General features: G+C 38.9%; 2 protein-coding genes across 2 annotated transcripts in view; both read left to right on the forward strand.

The window, feature by feature from the left end:
• The window catches only part of LOC126377187 (homeotic protein empty spiracles-like), a 352,173-nt gene that overhangs the window by 112,797 nt on the left and 215,653 nt on the right, over positions 1-23,723 (forward strand). The gene's annotated exons all lie outside the window — the stretch shown is intronic.
• On the forward strand, positions 10,377-12,834 carry LOC126377036 (jerky protein homolog-like). Its single transcript, XM_050024656.1, has 2 exons — positions 10,377-10,421; positions 10,667-12,834. The coding sequence occupies exon 2, from the start codon at positions 10,667-10,669 to the stop codon at positions 12,725-12,727; it is 2,061 nt and encodes a 686-aa protein (XP_049880613.1). The 5' UTR covers positions 10,377-10,421; the 3' UTR covers positions 12,728-12,834.

Consider the following 23,723-nt stretch of genomic DNA (forward strand, 5'->3'; position numbering starts at 1 on the left):
TAGTTGGAAATTAGCCTATTGCTTCGATGTGGCCTTTCTAACCCTCCTTTATACTTACCACAGATAAACAACATTAACTCGAATAGTTCAAAAACTGCAAAGTCAATTCAAAACCATTAACAACTAAACTATTCAATTCAAAAATCATTTCAAAGCTAACGAACCGTGTAATTCATATTTATTGACAAAAACACACTGCATTATAGAATTTTACGCGCAATTACGTCGGGCCCGAATTAAAATTCAATTTTATGTTGCAAGTAATGATTACTAGAGGAGTTTGTTTAAAAAATAACAAACTTTTAATGTAGTGGACATTCGTCGTAACACCACCTGGACGAAGAAAAAAAATGTAGTAAAGTGTGAATTTTAGTCATACGATTATTGATTCCGTATACAAATATCTGAGGAGCTCGGTGGCGCAGCGGTAAACGCGCTCGGTCTGCGATTGTTGAAGTTAAGCAACTTTCGCAAAGGCCGGTCATAGAATGGGTGACCACAAAAAAAAAGTTTTCATCTCGAGCTCCTCCGTGCTTCGGAAGGCACGTTAAGCCGTTGGTCCCGGCGTCTAAGGGCCCGATCTCCCTATCCATCCATAGGAAAGGCCCGTGCCCCAGCAGTGGGGACGTTATTGAGCTGGTGATGATGATGATACGAATATCTAGTGGGATTAATAATTGAAATCTGGGAAGAAGTGCTACTAAACATTGGCCAGTCAACATATTGTGGAATGACAAGTGATTAGCGGTCGGTCGCTATTTTTTAAGTCGAAGCGTGTAAAGATAATAAAACTGAAAGTAAACAAGTGAACGAAGAAAATATAATCATTTCCATCATATTTCCATCATGCCCCGTTTCAATCCATCCATCCATTCAATATTCTTTACTTGTATACTATGATGATGTACAAGTTACATATATATAAGTATATGAGTTCTACATCATAGACCATAACGCCAAATGCGTCAGCAAGTTGTCTTTCGGTAAGTTATGGTGGACCCATCCTTATAAAATAGAAATTATATAAGATATATCAAAATAAAAACCTTACATCTCAAAGCTATCCCACGGCAAATTGTCAAACAAGCAAGCATAATAAAGCAAAGGGTCTGTCTCTTTGACTGATGGACCCTAAAAGCGGGGACAAATGTCATAAATTACTTTAACGCAACGGGTGCGTTTTTCTAACACGAATGAAGTAACCGACACGGCACGGTCACGACTATTTTGCTGTATTGGCGAACATTTTTGCTGCATTCGCGAATATTTGTGCTGTATTCGCGAATATTTATGCTGTATTCGCGGACATTTGTGCTGTACTGGCGAACATATGGCAGAGATAACTTTTATTTATTTAGGTACTAATACATACAGCAATACACATAAAAAAGTTACATACAGCATTGTAATCATTGCCTCAGTATCCTGGTCCACTAACCCTCAGCCCAATAACCCAGTTCCCTTTGTTCCCTTAATATGCGTAGTCCTACACGACCCGGGGATTGTCTTTGGGTGCACTCCCACAGTACGTTAGTTTTAGATCTGTCTTTGTTTAGTAATCAGAATGTCATAATTTATCGTGAACTCAATACCTAGTACACAACCCACTACTACTACTACTATTACTACTATTTTCTTATTTTATTTTATTTTTCTTATTATTGTTCGTGTCATTATATGTTTATTGCACCAGCCCGTGCTCCAATGCATTAACTTTTTTCACCCTAAGGTTGCCTGGCAGAAATTGCTATTTAACAATAAGGCCGCCTATTGTACTTATGTTTTTATTCGTATGTTTATGTCCTTTGTATATGTCGTTGTGCAATAAAGTATTATTGATTGATTGATTGACAACCCAATTACCTAATATTGAGAAAATATATTAAAAAAGTTCATATAATTAGTCGATCACATTATATACAGGATACAGGTTACAGGTTTAGGATGTTAGACTTCGATTCTTTTATTTATTTTTAAACCCAAACATGAACCATTCCCACGTATTAATCATACCATTTCAAATTAGTATGCAAACACCATAAAAACTAACAAATAAACACAAATTTAAAAATAAAACGCTGCCTAATATATCTTTAAGAACCGCTCACAATGAATCAGGAAAGCGCCAGTTGAAAAAAAGATAGTGAAAAAAAGGAAAAAAGATAAAGGCACAAACACCCGTAGCTGACAAAGATCTTTATAAAGCCACGTACACACGGATAGTGTTACATGGTAATTTAAATAAGTTATTGCCGGGTGGGTGATGTCTCTATTCTTTATGTTGACCAGTGCTCGAGACCCTTATATCTTATTTAAAAAAAAGGAAATTGTTCCTTTGTTAAATTAAATGTTTGTATTATGCGTATTAGTTTTTTTTAAGGATAGTATCAGGCAGAATAAAGAATAATTATATACTACTTACTTATAAAATGGTAATTCTTAGCCCTGACGAATTTGTGTCCGATGCTAGGTAGATTCAAATTCAAATTAAAAAAATATCTTTATTCAGTAGGTAACATAGTTACACTTTGTATCGTCGTTTCTTATAACGAACGTCTCATCCGCCTAAAACTACTGCAGCTCACAACCTGTATAGCCGGGGAAAAGAAGCTGCAAGAAACTCCTCGGCAAAAGGCCCCAGACGTTATTTTTTTTAAAAATACAAAATATTAAACAATTTAATTTGTCTGCCAACTAACCTTATTTACAAAGTTTCTGTTTAACTACTGTCTTAAAACTATTCAAAGGTAAATTTACATTATCTCCTCTGAGTCTTAGGTACTTTATTAGACAGGCCCCCTCATCAACCAGAGGGGGTTTGAAGCATACTCCACCACGCTGCTCCACTGCGGTGCAGATCCCGAGGTGTTTACGGCTAATAGCCGGGACACGCACTATCATCTTTTCAAATATTCTTTCGCTCAGACGACGCACTGAGCCGAGGTTCGCGCCCAACTCACCCTCAGGCCTGTTGTCTTAACACTTTAAAGGACAGAACGTCTAATGACGTTCCGATTCCAAGTTGTCATACTCTCATACTACCTACCTATTATGAACCGTCAATGACCCATGGTCTCTATCCGTGAGAGGGTTAAATTTTGTACCAGGTGAGAGCCCTCAGCGCTCCCTATTCGTCCGGCCAAGTAGTTAATGCTGCACGTCAAAAAAAAGAAGTATCATCTTATTTTTTTGGACAATCATATGATTCATGCCTGTAATGTCCTTAAGGATATTCTCACAAAGTGACTTCAACAATGTCTCCTTCGGTAATCGAACTCGGATATCCAGACCCTGAGCCCATCGTTTCAACCATTAGGCCACGGAGGCTGTTACCTAACTTATACTGTATCTAAGTACGGTCACGAGTACTAATATGTACACACTTTGAAACCATGTCACAGTAACTTTTTTGCCAAATTAAACCATAAGTCTCATTAAATATCAAATATGATAGTGTGACAGGGTTCTAAAGTGGATACATGATATTGCTCATGACTGTACTTTTTTTTCTAACCTCCGGCAGGTCAGGCAACGCTGGTTCCTTGCAACACTCAAACTCACGTAGCTATCCAAGTATAGAGTTACATGATAAAGTACGTTTTACATCTCCATACATCCCGTGGGCGTCGTATGATGTGTATGGGTGTACAGGGTTCATTTACATTTCTTCACGCTATTTGTGTTTACCGGGTCGCCATTGTACTTAAATCGTAGTGAAGTACCTACAGAAAGAGCCGTGGTAGATTGGTAGAACGCTTGCCTCTCATTTTCGAATCCAGAAGAAATTGAAGTCTAAAATCATAGCCGAGTAAACCCATGGTAGCCCAGTTGACCAGCCCAGCCCAGGCCCTTGACTCTCACTTTCAAACAATCAGTCGCTGTTGATACGAAGTCTTAAGGATATGATGAAGCTTACGGTGACAAGGGATCAGCCTATCGCCTGTAACAGTTGTCTTTCATGTTAGAAAGGACTCACCCGGGCAGGTCGGTTTTTACGACATGCCCGGGAAGAAGCAGCTGAACAACGTATCATAGAACCCATCCACTATTTCATAACAAAACAACATAACATGAGCTCACGACTATATTCTAATTGGGGTAGTCAGAGCTACATCTATCGCAAGATGAACTAAGTACCCACACCTCACCGAGCTTTCTGTTAGACCAACGTGATAGGTGGGCCGTATCGCCATCTATAATGGTCGAGCAAACTGTGTTAGTGAGAACTGCACTTGAGATAAATTAATAACTTTATCTCAAGTGCACGTTTAAGTTGACATAAGCTAGTATTATTTTTTGTTTTTCTTTTTATTGACATTAGAATTCTCAATTCTCAATTATTTATTGTATTCCATGTAGTACAATGGGGTGTTACATAGGCATAGGAACTAAAACATGGACCCTGTAGGGCACAGCAACGTTGAAGGGAAGAGAGGAAGTGTGTATTAAAATTAAAACTTATCATTTAAAAATTCGTCTACAGTATAATAGCACTTTTTAATTAGCATTGTTTTTAGATTTTTTATAAATAAGTTAGTTTTAGTTTTATCTCTTAAGTAAATACTAGAATATTATTGTATTGGGAGATATACAATACAATACAAGGAAGGGGTAGGGGACAAAGAGGCAAGGGGGGGGGGGGGGAGGAAGGGGTAGACCTAGGAGAACATTTATGAAACAAATAAAAGAGAAGGTGCAGCTCGTCAGCTCGTGTCGTATCAGGAGATTTTGGCGGGAAGAAGAGAGGAATGACGATTACTCCACCGACAAGAGCACAGCTCTTAAATAAAGAGAGAGAGAGACAATACAATACAAATATACTTTATTGCACACAAACGAAACAAGTTAATATACCTGCCTGTCTGGAGATATGTCTATAATGATAATAGTTTGGTCTGTGTAAGATGAAATAAGATGAAACTCATAATGCAAGTCCCTTTTTTTTTGACGTGACTTATTGTAGATTTGCCGCAGATGGCATTAACTACTTGGCCGGACAAATGGGGAGCGCTGAAGGCTCTCACCCGGTACAACGTTTAAGACAACACGCCTGAGGGTGCTCAGTTGGGCGCGAACCTCGGCTCAGGGCGTCGTCTGAGAGGAAAAATATTTGAAAGATTTATTTGACCCTAGTGGGTCGATAGCGATAAGCGCTGAATGAGGGAAATCGTCGACCACGTCGGCGGGGTCGATATCGGGGTCCTGAAGTGTTTGGTGTCGCGAGCTGATTGGCTGCCTCTATGGCTAGAGTAATCGGGTCGTCGGGATCGTATATCCTTCGAACGCCGATACTTTTCAGTACCGTCCCTAAGCATGCAAGTCCTCTATTTCACCCTTTGTACTCATTATTAACACACAAAAGGCTTACAGCTCAACTAATTATATATTATAAGTAAACAAATTAAATGGTAAATTATCGTCAGAGAGCAGAGACCGTGGTCTTCGAACAAGACAAAGGGGCCCATTTGTGGTCTCTGACAGGCCATTAAAAGACCATATTTCTCGGGCCAAAGACCATAAATTAGAAGGCCATTATTTTCCAAATAATTAGTGGAATCGTGTATCAGGGTTGATTTTGTTTGGGAACGGTTCGAGTGGGCGTTTGACAGAGACGGACTAAGGAGGACTTCTTCTATTGTGTGGGTTGTGAGGTGGATTACCAGCCCCATCAACCCTGGTGTCAGGGTTATTATTGAGCCGCCATATGCCCCTGACATGATTCATGTAACGACTACGAACTTTCTTACATCAGTAAGTAAGTAGTAACCGGGACCAACGGCTTAACGTGCCTTCCAAAGCACGGATCATCTTGCTTTTGGACAATCAGGTGATCAGGTTGTAATGTCCAAACTAGGAGAATTTTACATTAATAAAGACTCATGATCTTTCAAGATACAAAATAACAATTTAAATATTATTAGTTCTTCCCCTAAATCCGTCCCGGGAACCGAACCGACTGCCTGCCTCGCAGCAGGGGTCTTCACAACCGGCGTTCTTAACGCCTAGCGTCAAACGTTACCATACAAAAAATGCCCACTCCATAACAACTGCTTGACTCCATACAAATTTCACGGCACATTTAACATACCATTTATATTTTATGAACTACAGATGCAAAATGTAAAATGACTTTCACTAGATTCTGATGATTTTGCATTCTTTTAACGACAGATAAGGTAGAGTTCTGTATTGTTGATTTGAAGAAAAACAAATTGGAGCGTAATTTCTTTGGATGGAATCTGCTTTTTTTTTTTTAAATCAGCAAAACAAATATCGTGTCACCGTCTATAATGATGGGTAACCTTTATTTTACGCATTTCACTCACTAACTTAAAATCCACTCCCTTCTTTGAAATTTTTTGGGGTTATGTATGTATAAGTTTTTACAATAAAATACAAGATAATATTTTAAATTTGTCAGAAAATTAATTTAAAGCTCATGTGAAGCTTACTTTATGTAAAAAAGCTTATTATAAGTTAAATGATTACCTAAATGATAATGTCTAGTATTGAATATTCCCTTCTATGATGTTTTTTAATAAATTAGCCGTGTCTTACTAAGTGTCCAATCATTTTGTCTTTTCTGTCCTAAATTTTTGGGCACAGGCCTCCCCTCAAACAACCGCGGGGAAGGGGGGGGGGGGTTGTATGGAACATACTCCACCACAATATTCGTTATTTTTATTCTGTCCTCAATATTTGACTTATTTCTCTTACTCTTACTAACCCTTCAGAAAGACAGAGAGAGACTCGAAGCTTTTGAAATGTGGTGGGGGAGGATGGAAAGCATGAGTTGGACAGAAAGGGAGAGGTGCTAGTAAGAGTAAGGGAAAAGAGTCACATCAAAAAGAAAATTATCATCTCTCTCTCATTATTTAAGAGCTGCGCTTTTGTCGGTGGAGTAATCGCCATTCCTCTCTTCTTCCCGCCAAATTCTTCACCTCCTAATACGACACGACCTGCAACTTATCTTTTGTTAGTTTCTTAAATGTTCTCCTAGTTCTACGCCTTCCTCTGTTTCCTTAAATTTTTCCTTCTATGATGTTCTTTATAAATAGATCGTGTGTTATCAGATGGCTAATAGTATTTCTTCTCCGGTTCTCTAAATTCTCTATTATGGTTCATTTTTCTTCGACGTAACATATTTATTTTACTACGTAATCAATATTAAATAAAATCAAACCTAACTATGTAGGTACTATTAGTTACGATTAATACAAATAGCAAAAGCTACCCCATTGTTCAACCAGACAAATGACAAATAATTCTAATTTCAAAATGATTCCAAAATCAAAATCGAAGCGTTCAATTGGTACATTAACTTTTATCGCAGAACAATGATCCACCCTAAACCAAATTGAATAGCAATTTATTTGACACAACGCAATAAATTTTGCCATTTATTATTCGGTAGTTAGTACTTTCCCACAGTCGACAATTAAAATTGAAATCGTTTTTATTTTAGCTAGAGTTCTATTGAATGAAAATTAATGTTCGTTTATTTAATTAATTTGTTTTGAATTTAGATAAAGTTTAGCAAAGTAGTATGGCTTTTAAAGAGTTCCCAGACTTTTCTTTTAAATCTAGTCTCTGACATTAGCTTCTAGAAACATCTAAACCAACCCTTCTTTAGTATCATTAACAACCTACTCGTATAGAAAATATATGTTAATAAGTATAAGAAGATAGATACTACCCCATTAGGGATTACGGGCGTGAGTTTATGTATGTATGTATGTATAAGAAGATAGATAGGTGTGCTATAAAATTATAAACTTTTATCGCCCAAGAAACTGCAACCAACAAAACAGTCAATTTTTAACAAAAAGCCTATAGTACCATAAAGTTGTCCGCATCAATCTACAGTCGAAAACCTCTAACAATTTTATTGTCAATCCCTAGGGTGTCATTCAATCACCTTCAATACAAGATGGCAATAAAAAAAGATAAAATTTATCCCCAACAAATTATATCTACACTTCTGCGAAGGCGCCAATCTGTATTAAATTATTCTACCATTAACATCGATACATCGATAGCAACTGTCAATATTTCAAAGCGAGTTCCAAATTCGAAAAATTACAATCGACATTCGAAATCTAAACTCTAAAGTCAAACCACTTTGAAAGGTTGATTGTCGAACACTTTGAAATAAGTTTGTCATAGAATAATGAGAATAAAGTTGTCAAAAGTCAACCGATAGGTACACAATGGCAACTGATTACTCCTTCTCTATTCACCATTATCCACGGACATTATATTCCATTTAGTTCCAAATAACCATTTAATAATAGTTTACGAACGGTCCCCTTAGCATGCTTATTAACAATACAATAAAATAAATAACAAATAACACAAAATAAAAGCCACTTTACACCTTCTTGGAAGCTGGCAGTTGCAAACCAGAAAAAAAGCACCTCTCACTCTTACCCATAGCTCCATTTCGCTCTAATCTTTTGTGATCGATTTCAAACTATGCGCACGGTTACTCAATCAAATTCATCCCAAAACCACAAAGTCAAACGACTTTGAACTTTACTGTCAAGTTTCAAAGTGACGTAAAATTTCTGCGAGAGAAATGATAAAGTTGTCAAAAACATAATGGTGCTCAGATGAAGTGGAAAACGATATAGTCAATGTGTCAATCCCTTTTCACGGTGTTAATATAAAATTAATATTTTTGGTAAGAAAAAAATCTCATGGGGACCAGATGACAACTGGTGTTTGACAAATATTTTTCACGCCATCTTGATTCTTGTGTGTGTATGTCAATTTTATAAAGTGACTTTGAAAAAGTTTCCGAAAACTTTCAATTATGTTGAGATATACGACACGCAGCGGAATTAATGACACTTACATAAGAATAGGTTCCGTATAAAAAAAGTTTTAGAAGACTGCATTTTTGTAGCTGCATTTTTGGAGACAATATTGTGTGCTTATTAATAAATATAATATCTATGCAAACGCAGATAGTAATCAGGCCAAGTAGTATAAAATTAAAGAAATTGAAAAAAGTAAACAAACTAATAAATAAGTAAATAAAAAAGCTAATATAAATAATAAATAAAAAAAAACATTTTAAATTTTCAACCATTCTAAAACTTTTGAAAAATAAGCTTTTAACGGGTCAATACGTGATTAAATGTTGAATAAAATAAAAAACAATTAAATATTTAAATATTAAATATAATAATATATTTTAATATTATTTAAATATTTTATTTGATTTTGTTTTCCCGGCGTTTAGGCCGCGTTGCAGCGACCGCACTATGTATATTATAAATATGTGCGTGCATAGTTTCCTGTGCGCGCGTGAATTTCTAAAAGTGACTATTGAAAAATTGATATTATTATTTCAATTATAATTATAATATTGTATGAATAATCATTTATTGTCATAAATAAATGTTACAAAAACACATGTCATTGCTTAAAAACTAGATATTAATTACACTTAAAGTTAGTCAAATAGCCCGCCTATATTGTATGTAATCTTAGGTTAAGATATATTTGTATGGGTCTTAGTTGCCTGAATTACATAAATAAAAAATAAATAACTTTCTATGCGAATCTACAAGGCTTCGTATCTATTCCTGCGGAATCCAAAAAACTAAAGTTTCTCGGAAGCAATTCGAAGCCCCCGTATGAGGTCACATTTTATGTCCCAAGCATGACCAGGTTATAATTGGTTCCTCTACGGCCCAATACAATAACTTCTTTATCAACTCAATCTGAGAATGTATTATTGACTTGTTGAATTTTGATGGGGCTCTAGCTATTATACACTTCGAGACCAACTATATTTACATTCCGATTCCTGCAGACACATCCTAATTTTATTTTAAGTTATACCTGTCTTTTTCTTATCCGCCAAAAAGGAAAGGGACGGGTGATTGACAATAGCATGTGATATTAAAATGTATTAATTAATTCGTGTTCTAGGTTCAAGATACATTATGAAATTCTGATTACTAAATAAAGACAGATATAGAACTAACGAAAAACATTTTCATTTTTCTATTTAACTAATTATATTTATGAATTTTAATCGAGAAAAACGTAATAATAAGTACGACATTTTATCACGATTTACTAATATGACGTCACAGTGTGCTTATTCGTAGAATACATAAATAAGTTAAATAGAAAAAAGAAAATATTTTTGTTAGTTTTAGATCTATCTTTATCTAGTAATCAAGAATTTCATAATTTATCTTGAACCTAGTAGGGGAGAGTGGGTACGGTTGAAACTAAGGACGGTTGAAACAACTCAAATATTTCGCAAACTATACGCCGCGGGGGGAAGAGTGCAAGGGGTGCAATAAGCGGCAACGTCGCACGAACCCGAATCACAGTGTTGCGCTGCATTCCGCGCACTGTGGTTGAGTGTAGGGCGTCGTATTGTTATTCGACTACTAAAAGTAAGTATTTTTGTTGCGATATTAACTTTATTACTTTAATTTATATTTAACTGAGAGTATTGAGTGTGTTATTATGTTTTAAAATAAAGCTTGTAGAATACAATACGGTAAACAGTTTTAATGTATAATCATTCTCACTATTCTTATAAACCGTTTTTTTCAAAATGGAGCGGTTGGGGACGGTTGACACATTCTTTATGGGTACGGTTGAAACAATATTTTTATTAAATTTTCTTGTTTTTTAGATGCCAAGAGTACGTGTGAGAAAAACTTCAAGAGGGCAGATCGACATATCGAGCTATGAAGACGCTTACAAGAGTGTAAAAGCTGGTCTCTCATTGCGAAAGGCGGCGGAAAGGTATGGAGTACATTATTGTAGCCTCCTTAGATACAAACGAAAGCGAGATGCATCTGGCGAGGGAGAAAATCCAGATATGGGATATAAAGCACATAACCGTGTTTTTACCAATGAGCAAGAGCAAGAGCTTTCAAAATACTTGATTCGATGTGCGGATATATATTTTGGCCTATCTAAAAAGGAGGTGAGAAAATTATCATATGAACTTACCGTTAAGTATAATTTATCACGACCACGTACTTGGGATGACAACGAAATGGCAGGGGAAGAATGGTTTCGGATGTTTATGTCAAGAAACCCTCAACTGTCTATTCGCGCAGCGCAAGCTACCAGCCTCTCAAGGGCCACCAGCTTCAATAAGAACAACGTAGATACCTTCTACGACAATTTAAGCAACGTCATGGATCGGTACAAGTTTGAGCCGCAAGATATTTATAATGCCGATGAGACAGGCATAACCACAGTACAAAAGCCTGACAGAGTGTTGGCTAGACGTGGTGCTCGTCAAGTGGGTTCTGTGACTTCGGCCGAAAGAGGTACTTTGGTATCAGTAGCCTTTGCGGCAAATGCAATCGGAAATGCACTTCCTCCATTTTTTGTCTTCCCGCGAGTGCGTTTTCAAGACTATTTCATAAGAGATGGGCCTATAAGCTCTGCTGGAACTGCTAACCCTTCTGGCTGGATGCAGGATCAATCATTTCTGTGCTTCTTGGAACATTTCAAAAAACATACAAATGCCGCTCCCTCACATAAAGTGTTGCTCGTGCTTGATAACCACGCGTCCCACGTTCATATTAACGCACTGGATTTCTGCAAGGATAATGGCATTGTATTATTATCTTTTCCTCCCCATTGCTCTCATAGACTCCAGCCGCTTGATCGATCTGTATTCGGCCCTTTCAAGAAAGCTATAAATTCGGCCAGCGATGCATGGATGCGAAGCCATCCAGCAAAGACAATGACAATTTATGATATTCCAGGGATTGTTGCGCTTGCTATGCCCCTTGCTTTTACTCCATCAAATATTCAAGCCGGCTTCCGCAAAACAGGAATCTCTCCATATAATCGGGATCTGTTTACAGAGCTCGACTTTGCTCCTGCATTTGTCACGGATAGGCCAAACCCCGAAAATACAGCTGAGGCTATTACGGATAGATCAAACCACGAAAAAATAACTGAGGATGTTACGGATAGACCAAATCTTGAAATATTAACAGAGGCAGAGGTTCATATGGAAAGACCGAGCCCTGACAACACACCTGACGCAGAGATTGTTACCTTGCCAAATATGCCACGAGGAGATGAAACGCCACCACTATCGCCTTCTATATTAATTGATGAACCGTCACTAGAGACTGTGGAACAGCAACAAGATATCAGCAATTCACAAATTCTGAGAACTGAAGGGCAACCGAATATTGAAGATCCTGAAACCTCGAATACACCACCCAGACACCCACATCAGACTTCTGCAAATCCCTCAACAAGTGCTCAGCCAGAAACATCTAGTGACCCTATTGTTTTTTCACCGGAAGCAATACGACCATTACCAAAAGCTCTCCCAAGGAAAGGGAATAGAGGAAAAAGAACCAGAAAGTCTACAATATATACTGATACACCAGAAAAAGAAGAGATAAGAAAAGAACATGAAGCAAGGCTAAAGAGAACCAAAGCTAAGCTAGTTAAGAAACGTTTGGATGGAGTAAAAATGAAAAGAAATACCACAAAAGGAAAGAAAAATACTACAAAAGGGAAAAGAAATAAGACACAGCAGGAATCATTATCATCTGAAGAGGAAGAGTGCTACTGTATCGTTTGTTTGTCACCGTATTCAGCGAGCAGATCTGGAGAAAAGTGGGTACAATGTACCACTTGTAAACTATGGGCTCACGAGGAGTGCACAGAAGGAGGTATTACCTATGTCTGCCATAATTGTGACTCCGATTAGAATGAGTAGGTGATAGTAGAAATTGTTTTTTTTTAATGTGTTTAGTTTTTAATAATGTCTTTAGTTTTTGTTTATTTGTTTTGTTAAATGACTCTGAGTCATCAAAGTTAAAGAAAAAAGTTTTAGTTGATTTTTGATGTTTTAATTTTGTTTTGTTTGTTTTCGTTAACATTATAAGTAAATAAAGAAGTACATAGTTTAGTTCATTAAATATTAATTACGTATTAAAGACTGATTAGGTTGTGAAACAGTGCTATAAAGCATATTAAAATATTATAATTTCTATTATTTGCATGTGTTTCATTTGACCCCACCCACTGTTTCAACCGCCACCGATATGGGGACGATTGAAACAAATTATCTTTTTTTTTAAATTGACTGTACTACTAAAAATATCACACCGGGTAATAAAATAGCACTGCCCATTTGTAGATCGAAAGACACTCTTTTATTTAAGCCAAATTCGTCATTGCTCGGCTTATAAATGGCAATACTACGGACGATATAAGCAAAATTGTTTCAACCGTACCCAGTCTCCCCTACAGTCATGAGCAATATAATGTACCCACTTTAGGACTCTGTCGCACTAACATATTTAACATTTAGTGAGACTTACAGTTCAATTTGTCAAAAAAGTTAATGTGACATGGTACCAAAGTGTATATTAATGCTCGTGACCGTACACGACCCAATTTATCTACGGCTGTATTCGTCGTTTTGTTTGAACGCCGATTGATATTGCGGACATGAATTGACTTCTGTAGATTTAACATTAAACGTACCTTACGCGCGTCTCAACAATTTTATTACACGCAAAGATATACGTTTCATTATAAGATTATGCGGTGATACATTTTAAATACCAGCCTTGTGTGGCCAGACATAAATAGAATCGGTCGATAGCATTGATCTATCATAGATGGGTGGTTTATTGCTTTTGTAATATGAGTCATGTGATCGAATCTATTATTATATTAGATAAGGACCTCCCAAATAGAGTTATTGGTAAACAATTTTTTTTATCTTTATTTGCCATTGCGGATAATGTGATGTGTTTAAAGCAAGGGTCATGTCTCACTGCGACCACACCCCGGAAACTTCATACAAACAACCTCGTTGTACACAGACACTACACATTGACGTTATCGTACACGCGCATCTATGTATGTGACATCTGACGCCCATACGATTTAACTCTAAACTATGTTCGAGGGTACACCTAGCTCAGCCCCTGGTGGGGAGCGGAGAGTTGCCATTCTATACTTAGTATTATTCCTTATTCTATGCTAGGTCTACAAAATCTACAAAACGAACAAGCATCAAGGGATTAGCCAAGTCGTGAACGATTTCGAAAATCGACAGTGACTTTACCTCTATGGGAAAGACATAAGACGCGCAACCAACTTCTCAAATTCTCTTGCAATTTGAAGGTCTAAATGGGAACAACTATCGTGCAGAATCACGGGAAACCCATTTTTAAGGGGACTCGATGAAAGCGAAATTATCGCTAAGAGATATTGTTCGCGGGTTCCATTCCCAGTACCGGACTTCCACCAATGAGTTATTAATTTACCTCAAGTGCAGTTTTCACTAACACAGTCGCTTCGATCATCGGATAGGTACTTCATACAAACAACCTCGTTTTACACAGACACCACACATTGACATTATCGTAAACGTGCATATGTGTGTGTGACGTCTGACGCCCATGGAATTCAAGACTAAACTATGTTCGAGGGGGAGTGAGGTAAACCTAGCTTACCCGCTGGTGGGGAGCCGAGAGTTGCCGTTCTATACGTAGTATTATACCTTATTCTATGTCGTAACGTAACCGATTACTAACCAGAAAGGGAAAAAAAGCTTCTTCTTTTGCAAAAACTTGATCGACATGACAGATGCGAATTCCAAAATTTCCAAACTTTTTTTGTTGGTCTTTTTTTTCTGAAACGCGTGTCTCTGGCATTCCGGTATTTTAAACGGCAAATTAAAATAGCAATTTGGTGAACGAGGGACGATTTGACTGACTGTTTCTGGGCACGCCCCATGTAATTTGGTGGGATTATAGTTTTGAAATAGGCCTTTTTAAATAGATGGCTGAAAAAATGGTTTTGTTTTTTATTAATGAACTTTTCGAAATCATAATTAGAACGAATTTTCTTCTTTTTTTTACTAAATTGAACATTTAAGTAAGTACCTTAATAATTATGTAGGCTTACTGTGTAAGTAGTGTTAGTAGTTTACTTGGAACGCTTGACTCGCATTGTGAGGTCGCAGGTTCAAAACCAGCACAGGCTAAACCAATGGTTTCCGAATGCTCTGGGAGCAAATAAAAAAGATATAACACGTTCAGCTGCTTGTCTTCCCTGCCATGTCGTAAAAACCGACACGGGGATTGTGTCCTCTAACATGATGGACTAATGTTATGGGCGATAGGCTGATCCCTTATCACCATAAGGTTCATCACATCACATCGTATCAATAGTGGCTGCAAGTTGTCTGTGATTACTTGTGGCTCTGCCCACCCCATTAGGGGTTACGGGCGTGAGTTTTCTGTATGTACGTGTGTATTTCTTTACACTTTTTGAACCCATGGTAGCCCAGTTAGAAGAACGCTAGATTCTCATTGTGAGGTCGTATGTTTGAATCCCAGCAAGGGCCTTAACCAATGATTTTCATGTTTGGATCATAAATGATTAGCACGTGCTCAGTGGTGAAGGAAAACATCGTGAGGAACGTATGCTCCCGAGAAATGTGTTTCGAAGGTGTATGACCTAATCCGTATTGGGTTGGTTTTCTTCCGCAGGTTGGAAGGACAGACAGGCAGTTGCTTCTGTAAAAAAACCGGACCTGTCAAATCTTTAGGTTAGGTAAGCGGACCCTGTAAAAACGAGATAATGGGAGATGACGATTTCTTTACAATTTACTTAAGCAGCAATATATTACTACACTTCCCGTCAATGCAACTGCATTCGCCACTTATCCATTCAAGTCTCATATCCCGAATTAGTTATGTTTAAACTCCTGCGCGCTGCATAGCTACTCCCTGTTTGACCACACGCATACCTCGTTTGAATTGAATACTACCTTGTTTATTACGGCGTTGTGGGTTGAATTTAAAGTTATTAACGATAATCTCTTGTTTGTAACTATTGTGGGGTCTTACTGGAATTATGAAGAAGTGATTGGATTTATAAAACAGGGTGTTAGTGCAGTGATATTAACTCAGAATAATGAGCTGGGAGGAGCTGGGTGGCGCAGCGGTAAACGCGCTCGGTCTGCGATTGTTGAAGTTAAGCAACTTTCGCAAAGGCCGGTCATAGGTTGGGTGACCACAAAAAAAAAGTTTTCATCTCGAGCTCCTCCGTGCTTCGGAAGGCACGTTAATCCGTTGGTCCCGGCTGCATTAGCAGTCGTTAATAACCATCAATCCGCACTGGGCCCGCGTGATGGTTTAAGGCCCGATCTCCCTATCCATCCATAGGGAAGGCCCGTGCCCCAGCAGTGGGAACGTTAATGGGCTGATGATGATGATGATGAATGAGCTGAATCATCCCCCTAAGTATTTGTTACAATATCACTTACAGCCCGAACAAGTACTTACAAGTAGCCATACAAGTACGTATGGGTGTTAGTGACATCGTAACGAATACTGAGGGTGATGATTCAGACCATGATTCTGAGTTGATATCAAGTGGAATATTCCGTCGCAAAATTAATGTTCTTTTTTAGTTTTTTTATTTTTTTTAAATCTATACTTTTGCGATGTAAAATTCCACTTGATACTAACTCAGAATAATGAGCTGAATCATCCCCCTCAGTATGTGGATTTTCCTATCGGAAAACTCATGAACATTGTAGTGTTTTTTTATTATTTTCAGTCCTATACTTTTGAGACGGGTGTGAATAGTATTATCCTCGTTTGACTTTCTTGAACGCGCATTTCTCAGAGACAATAACCATTAATGACTATTTCAACCATCCAATAATAGGGTTCCGTAGTCCAAATGATTTACAATGTGTTTAGTTAGCCACGCGTCAATCATCAGAATGCTAGGAGGGTTCCGTATTGTGGGTTTAATGATCACGTCTGTGCAATGATGCGCCTTCCTGTGCGCGCTGCATCGCGCATGCGTGATGTGGCGCTAGACGTAAGAGCGCATAGATATATATTATAATTACTTGACAACAATATCGCTCAACTATAGTGCTTATTTGGGACACAAAATTAACCTAAGTTTAGTTTGACAGGTAATTGTGGAGTTTGAGGAGCCCGGTGGCGCAGCGGTAAACGCGCTCGGTCTGCGATTGTTGAAGTTAAGCAACTTTCGCAAAGGCCGGTCATAGGATGGGTGACCACAAAAAAAAAGTTTTCATCTCGAGCTCCTCCGTGCTTCGGAAGGCACGTTAAGCCGTTGGTCCCGGCTGCATTAGCAGTCGTTAATAACCATCAATCCGCACTGGGCCCGCGTGATGGTTGAAGGCCCGATCTCCCTATCCATCCATAGGGAAGGCCCGTGCCCCAGCAGTGGGGACGTTAATGGGCTGATGATGATGATGAGGTAATTGTGGCCGTCTCTCACTTACAATACGCGCAAGAAAGAGATGGAGCTAATTTTACTCCTGTCAAATCAAGTTTTCCCGAAACATTATATTTATTTAAGCTCGGTGAGGTGTGAGTAGTCATAGCCATTTACTAACACTTATTTTTATTGGTACTTAGTTCATTTTGCGATGGACCTCTGGCCACCCCAATTGGTATATAGTCGTGAGATTAGTTATCTTATATTCCACGTACTCATAGTCATTTTCATCATCACTAATTTAAGAGCCACTTGTCTATGTAGCATTCTCCAAGCTACTATTTTCGGGAAAAATAGAGCAGTGGTATCCCTTTTGCCTTCCGCCCCGCAGTACTCTGACGCGCGTAGCGCCCAGAGTAGTCTATTTCAAAGCCATACTAGGACTCCTGTCCTCGGTCTCTGAATAGTACTGATAGTTACTGCTATCCTCTGTCAGGTTCCAGGTTACAGTCCCTGGATTCGCCCCTTCCGTCCTGCATTGCCGTATCGATGGCTCCCATTTTCGCCTCTGCAAACATTAAGATTTAAACATAGCAGGTGTGGGTGTGTATACCTCTGCCCCCCTCAGATCCCGTCCAGATATTTGCCTCTTCCGTCCTGCATTACCGTACCGATGGTTACCGTTGAGATTTTTACCCGTATCCCTGGGCAAGGATTCATACAGTCATCTTACCCCATAATAATTTTAAACAGAAAACCAATACGTCACTTCCTTATTAGGCATTCTCTGGACGGATCAGCTGTCTTTCTAATGTCCCATTGGGTATTCATTTCGTACGTGCATAGAGTTATTAAGGTAACTATGATGCAACTCCAACCGTTAGACATATTGGTTACATTAGATCATCAGTGATGGTTAGTTGGCGAAATGTCTAAAGAATTGTTTAGGAATCAGAAGCAAAATCATTTATTCAACGTCATTTTCATAGATAAACTTGTTGATGGTCAATTTAACGTTTTTGAATCTACGTCATTTCACAAGGTGTTATGGCGGAGGAGAAGAAATTATAAGAAACTGCAACAGCAACACATCTTTTAAATAACGACCTCTGTGGTCCAGTGGTTGAGTATTGGGCTCACGATCCGCAGGTCCCGGGTTCGATTCCCGGTGGGGACATATTACTTTGTGCTCCCTAGTTTGGTTGGGACATTACTGGCTGATCATCAGATTGTCCGAAAATAAGATGATCCGTCCTTCGGAAGGCACGTTAAGCCGTTGGTACCGATTACTACTTACTGATGTACGTAAGTAGTCAAAGAGCCATGTCAGGGGCCTTTGGCGGTTCAATAGTAACCCTGACACCAGGGTTGATGAGGTTGGTACTCCACCTCACAACCCACACCATAGAAGAAGATCTTTTAAATCAATGTACGTATACATTATAAGTTATTTAATAACTAGAGAAACACATTTAAAAATGTGGCTTAAAAAGGCCACATGAAAGCAATGACGGACCTTCCAGCCAGGCTAAATTCCTCAAAAAAAAATAGATGCGGCGCGATAAATATGCATCCATCTACACTAATAAGTATTATAAATGTGGAAGAGTGTGTCTCTCTGTTTGTTTGTCCGTCTTTCACGGCAAAACGGAGCGACGAATTGACGTGGTTTTTTAAGTGGAGATAGTTGGAGAGATAGAGAGTGACATAGGCCACTTTTTGTCTCTTTCTAACCCCCAAGTTCCTTAAAATGGGGGGTGGAAGTTTGTATGGAGCATTCCACAATTTTTAAGGTAGAAAGCTAATGCTAAGGAGATGATCTTACTTATTTACTTACTTATTTTATTAAGATATTATGATACTACATATTTTTTTTGGCGTGAATTATTGTAGATTCGCCGCAGATGGCATTAACTACTTGGCTGGACAAATGGGGAGCGCTGATGGCTCTCTCCCGGTACAACGTTTAAGACAACAGGCCTGGGGGTGCCCAGTTGGGCGCGAACCTCGGCTCAGGGCGTCGTCTGAGAGGAAAAATATTTGAATTAATCGACCCTAGCGGGTCGATAGCGATAAGCGCTGATTGAGGGATATACACAGGAAACTATGCACGCACTATTATATACATAGTGCGGTCGCTGCAACGCGGCCTAAGCGCCGGGAAAACAAAATCAATAAGATCAATAGATATGATACTGCACAGGCGGTACTGACGTTCACTATAATACCTATAAGATTGAATGCAACAAGAAAACACCGGAGCCCAATTGGAGCGCATAAAAACCCTGCCAAAAACCTCTTATATAACATTATATCTGCTTATTACTCTTCAGGCATCCCATTATATCCCTTGTAGTTGGGTAGGTGCTTATTGCCTCGCTGTTTCCACCGAATTGTTCTGTTTGTCTTCACGAACAAATAACGCAAATAAGGTACTAACAAGGCGTAATTTCACAGACTTTCACTCTGCGTACGCAAGTCCGTTAATTCAATTCTTATTAGGGTTGCCACGGCAACGATGTTTTTTTTTTATTTTTACTAATGAGGGACTTTCAGGCCACGTTCCCCAAAAATAATATATCGATAGCGCTGTCGAGATATAACGTGATAATTACCAATAGGGTATTTGACTGGGAGGAGCTCGGTGGCGCAGCGGTAAACGCGCTCGGTCTGCGATTGTTGAATACGGCCGGTCATAAGATGGGTGACCACAAAAAAAAAAAAGTTTTCATCTCGAGCTCCTCCGTGCTTCGGAAGGCACGTTAAGCCGTTGGTCCCGGCTGCATTAGCAGTCGTCAATAACCACCAATCCGCACTGGGCCCGCGTGGTGGTTTAAGGCCCGATCTCCTTATTCATCCATAGGGAAGGCCCGTGCCCAGCAGTGGGGACGTTAATGGGCTGGTGATGATGATGAATTGACTGGGTCCAAAATAAATTATAAAATGCTTATCTAGAAATAGAAGCCAGTCTAAGATGATCAAAAATCAATCTTATTTTACTTATCGACTTATTTTCGAATTTTATTTATGAATTAACAAACAATGAGTACGACGTTTGACCGTTTTATTGATGACGTCACAGGAAAGTATTTCCATACAAATTCCAAAGAAAACTTTTGTTTTGAAGTTTCATAAAAAGTATCTCATTTGAATAGGTTGTCAAGTAGCATATTCTCTCATTAATCTGGTACTTACATGATTATTCAAAAACACAATGTGATTGCAGAAGCATATATAAAAGTTGCTTGATATTTGGATCACATCATGTATAGAATTACGTTCCTACTTATATTGCTTCTCTTTATTTTGATCAGAACAATATTGGGTTGAAGATGTAATTGTGTCTGGGTGTAATAACATGCACACACACACACACACACATACACACACACGTTACTTTTAGCTTGATAAGTTTATACAAATTGTTAGCTGTGTTTACCTTTAATTTTGGTTACGCATTTAGAATAACACATATGTTTGTTGAATAAGCGTAGTAATAATGTTGTAACTGTTGGTAAACCTAATAAATAAAAAAATAAATAAAAATAAAAAGGGTCGTCATTTATATCCCAAAAAACAAAGAATGAAACAAACGATGCATATGTCTGTTATACATGAAATTAGAATGATAAACGAAGGAAAATCTTTACAGCGCCATCTATATAATATTGTTTTTGAGAAACGTAGCCTGGAAAGTTCTGGAAGTCCTCTAAGAAAGCTTACATAAACATAACATAAACAGCCTATATACGTCCCACTGCTGGGCACAGGCCTCCCCTCAATCAACCGGAGCATACTCCACCACGCTGCTCCACTGCGGGTTGGTGGAGGTGTTTTTACGGCTAAGAAAGCTTAGTGTTCGAAAACTTTCGGGTTCGATTCCCACTGGATTCGACTTCATCAGTTTGAATTCTCGATTGTCCGAAAAATGATCCATACTTCGGGAGGCATCTACGCTATTAAGCCATTGATCGCGGTTACTACTTACTGATGTAAGTTAGTAGTCGTTACATGAGTCATGTCAGGGGCCTTTGGCGGCTTAATAGTAACCCTGATGGGTTGCTGGGGTTAGTAATCTACCTACCCACACGACAGAAGAATTAAAATACTTAAGTCAAATAAATTGTCTGGCGTTTGGATCAGAGATCATCATCAGCCGTACGACGCCCACTGCTGGGCATAGGCCTCCCCCAAGGATCTCCAGCGGATCAGAGATAATTAATAACAATTATAATTCGTGATAGCCCTGTTCGAAGTGCCTGACACCTGAGTGTCATTACATCGGAGTGTCATCGGTTCTAATCCCGACTCGGGCTATAAGCCATTGAATGAGGGGAATTTATAGGTATGCACTTACTTTTATAGGCAACGGCTTTATAAGTTTGAATTAATGTTTGGATTAATAGATAATTGATATCACATGGTTTCCACGATTTGTGTCCGTTTAATGGCAATTTGCTCTCCTTTAACAGCCTCCGTGGTCTAGTGGTTAGAGCGTTAGGCTCACGATCTGGAGGTCCGGGTTCGATTCCCGATGGGGACATGGTCGAAATCACTTTGTGAGACTGTCCTTTGTTTGGTAAGGACTTTTCAGGCTTGAATCACCTGATTGTCCGAAAAAGTAAGATGATTCCGTGCTTCGGAGGGCACGTTAAGCCGTTGGTCCCGGCTATTAGCCGTAAAAACACCTCCACCAACCCGCAGTGGAGCAGCGTGGTGGAGTATGCTCCATACCCCCCTCCGGTTGATTGAGGGGAGGCCTGTGCCCAGCAGTGGGACGTATATAGGCGGTTTATGATAATGGCAATTTGCTCGACCCCTTTTACATGGATCTTAAACATAAACTGGTGTACTATACACCGCTCTTACCCTTTCGGGGGTATGAGCGTGATGCTATGTTATATTAAGGGTGAATCGTTCTTCTTTATATATTTTTAATAAATCTCACCTGACAACCCTAAACCCGATCAGGAGCGACATACGTCCTTCTCTTTCGCTCGCATAGCGCCGTCTCTCTCACTCGTCATTATGTTATTAGTATAGAGATACCCGAAGCACTGTTATTAGCAGATGATTAAGCCCCATTCAGCATAATCATGTAATTATTTATTTATGTTTTAGACTCCAGTGTGTTTTGTGTGTAGTACACTTGTGGTGTGGACATAAAATGTTGGATTATTTTATTACTTTAAGCGTTATCAGGTTTTTGTCCGTGATTTGATCGCCACCACCGGACGTTATTAAACTTGCTACGCCGAAATATTTGACTAGTTACGCCGAGATACCTATTTGACTTGCAACGCCGAGATATTTGACTCGTTACGCCGAGATATTTGGCTTGCAACGCCGATATAATTGACTTGCTACGCTGAGATATTTGACTCGCTGCGCCGAGATATTTGACTTGTAACGCCGAGATATTTGACTGGCAACGCCGAGATATTTGACTTGCTACACCGAGATATTTGACTTACTACGTTGAGCTATTTGACTCGCTACGCCGAGATATTTGACTTGCTACGCCGAGATATTTGACTTCTGATAGAGCGTCTCCTGATAGAGAAAATCACTTAAGCCTTTTGAAAAATCACATTCGAATGTGATTTTTGGTAACAAATCCTCGAAGTAAATATGTTGTCTATTTTTTCTCGGAATGAAAATAATTTAAAAAATCGAGGTTGTGTTGAAGAGAATCACACCAGGGGGGTTAAAACGGCCATATCAAAGCAGTTCATTTAAAAAAAGCAATATTACAATTTCTTAGTTGAATTGCTTTGATGTGGCCTTTTTAACATCCTAGAATGCAACTTTTCAAAAACGCCCTTGGGCTATAAGGTGACGATTTGTGAAACCACTTCCCTTGTATAATACTTCATGACTATATTTCCAATTGGACTAGTCAGAGTAATCTATCGCTAGATGAACTGATCATCCACGCTTCACCGAGGTTTCTGTACTACTTTTTTTCAGACCAACGTGATACGTCACCCCAGACCACAAGATAACGATCTACAAAATCGCCAAAGCGCGATGCAAATGATAAAACATTATCATTATGGGAAAATATTATAATCGTTAGATAAACATGTGATGGTGAGAGAGATACTGCGGTGGAGCCACGCAATAACGATATCGACTCACGATCGCTAATGAAATGAACGAGAACGTTCTCGTTGCGAGACACACAGACAGACGTACAGACAAGCAATGACAGTGGTGCTAGTTTCAGTACACACCATCTAAGTATATTATTGTTTTAAGTTTACGCGGTTATTATCATAACGGCCTCCATAGTCCAGTGGTTGAGCGTTGGGCTCACGATCCGGAGGTCCCGGGTTCGAAACCCGGTGGGGACATATCACAAAAATCACTTTGAGATCCCTTGTTTGGTTAGGACATTACAGGCTGATCACCTGATTGTCCGGAAGTAAGACGATTCGTGCTTCGGAAGGCACGTTAAGCCGTTGTTCCCGGTT

This window comes from Pectinophora gossypiella, chromosome 22 (assembly GCF_024362695.1).
Source record: "Pectinophora gossypiella chromosome 22, ilPecGoss1.1, whole genome shotgun sequence".
Classification (NCBI taxonomy): domain Eukaryota; kingdom Metazoa; phylum Arthropoda; class Insecta; order Lepidoptera; family Gelechiidae; genus Pectinophora; species Pectinophora gossypiella.

Bases quoted from the DNA above. Each gene is read 5' to 3' on its own strand.
- LOC126377036 (XM_050024656.1), top strand. From the start codon at position 10,667: ATGCCAAGAGTACGTGTGAGAAAAACTTCAAGAGGGCAGATCGACATA.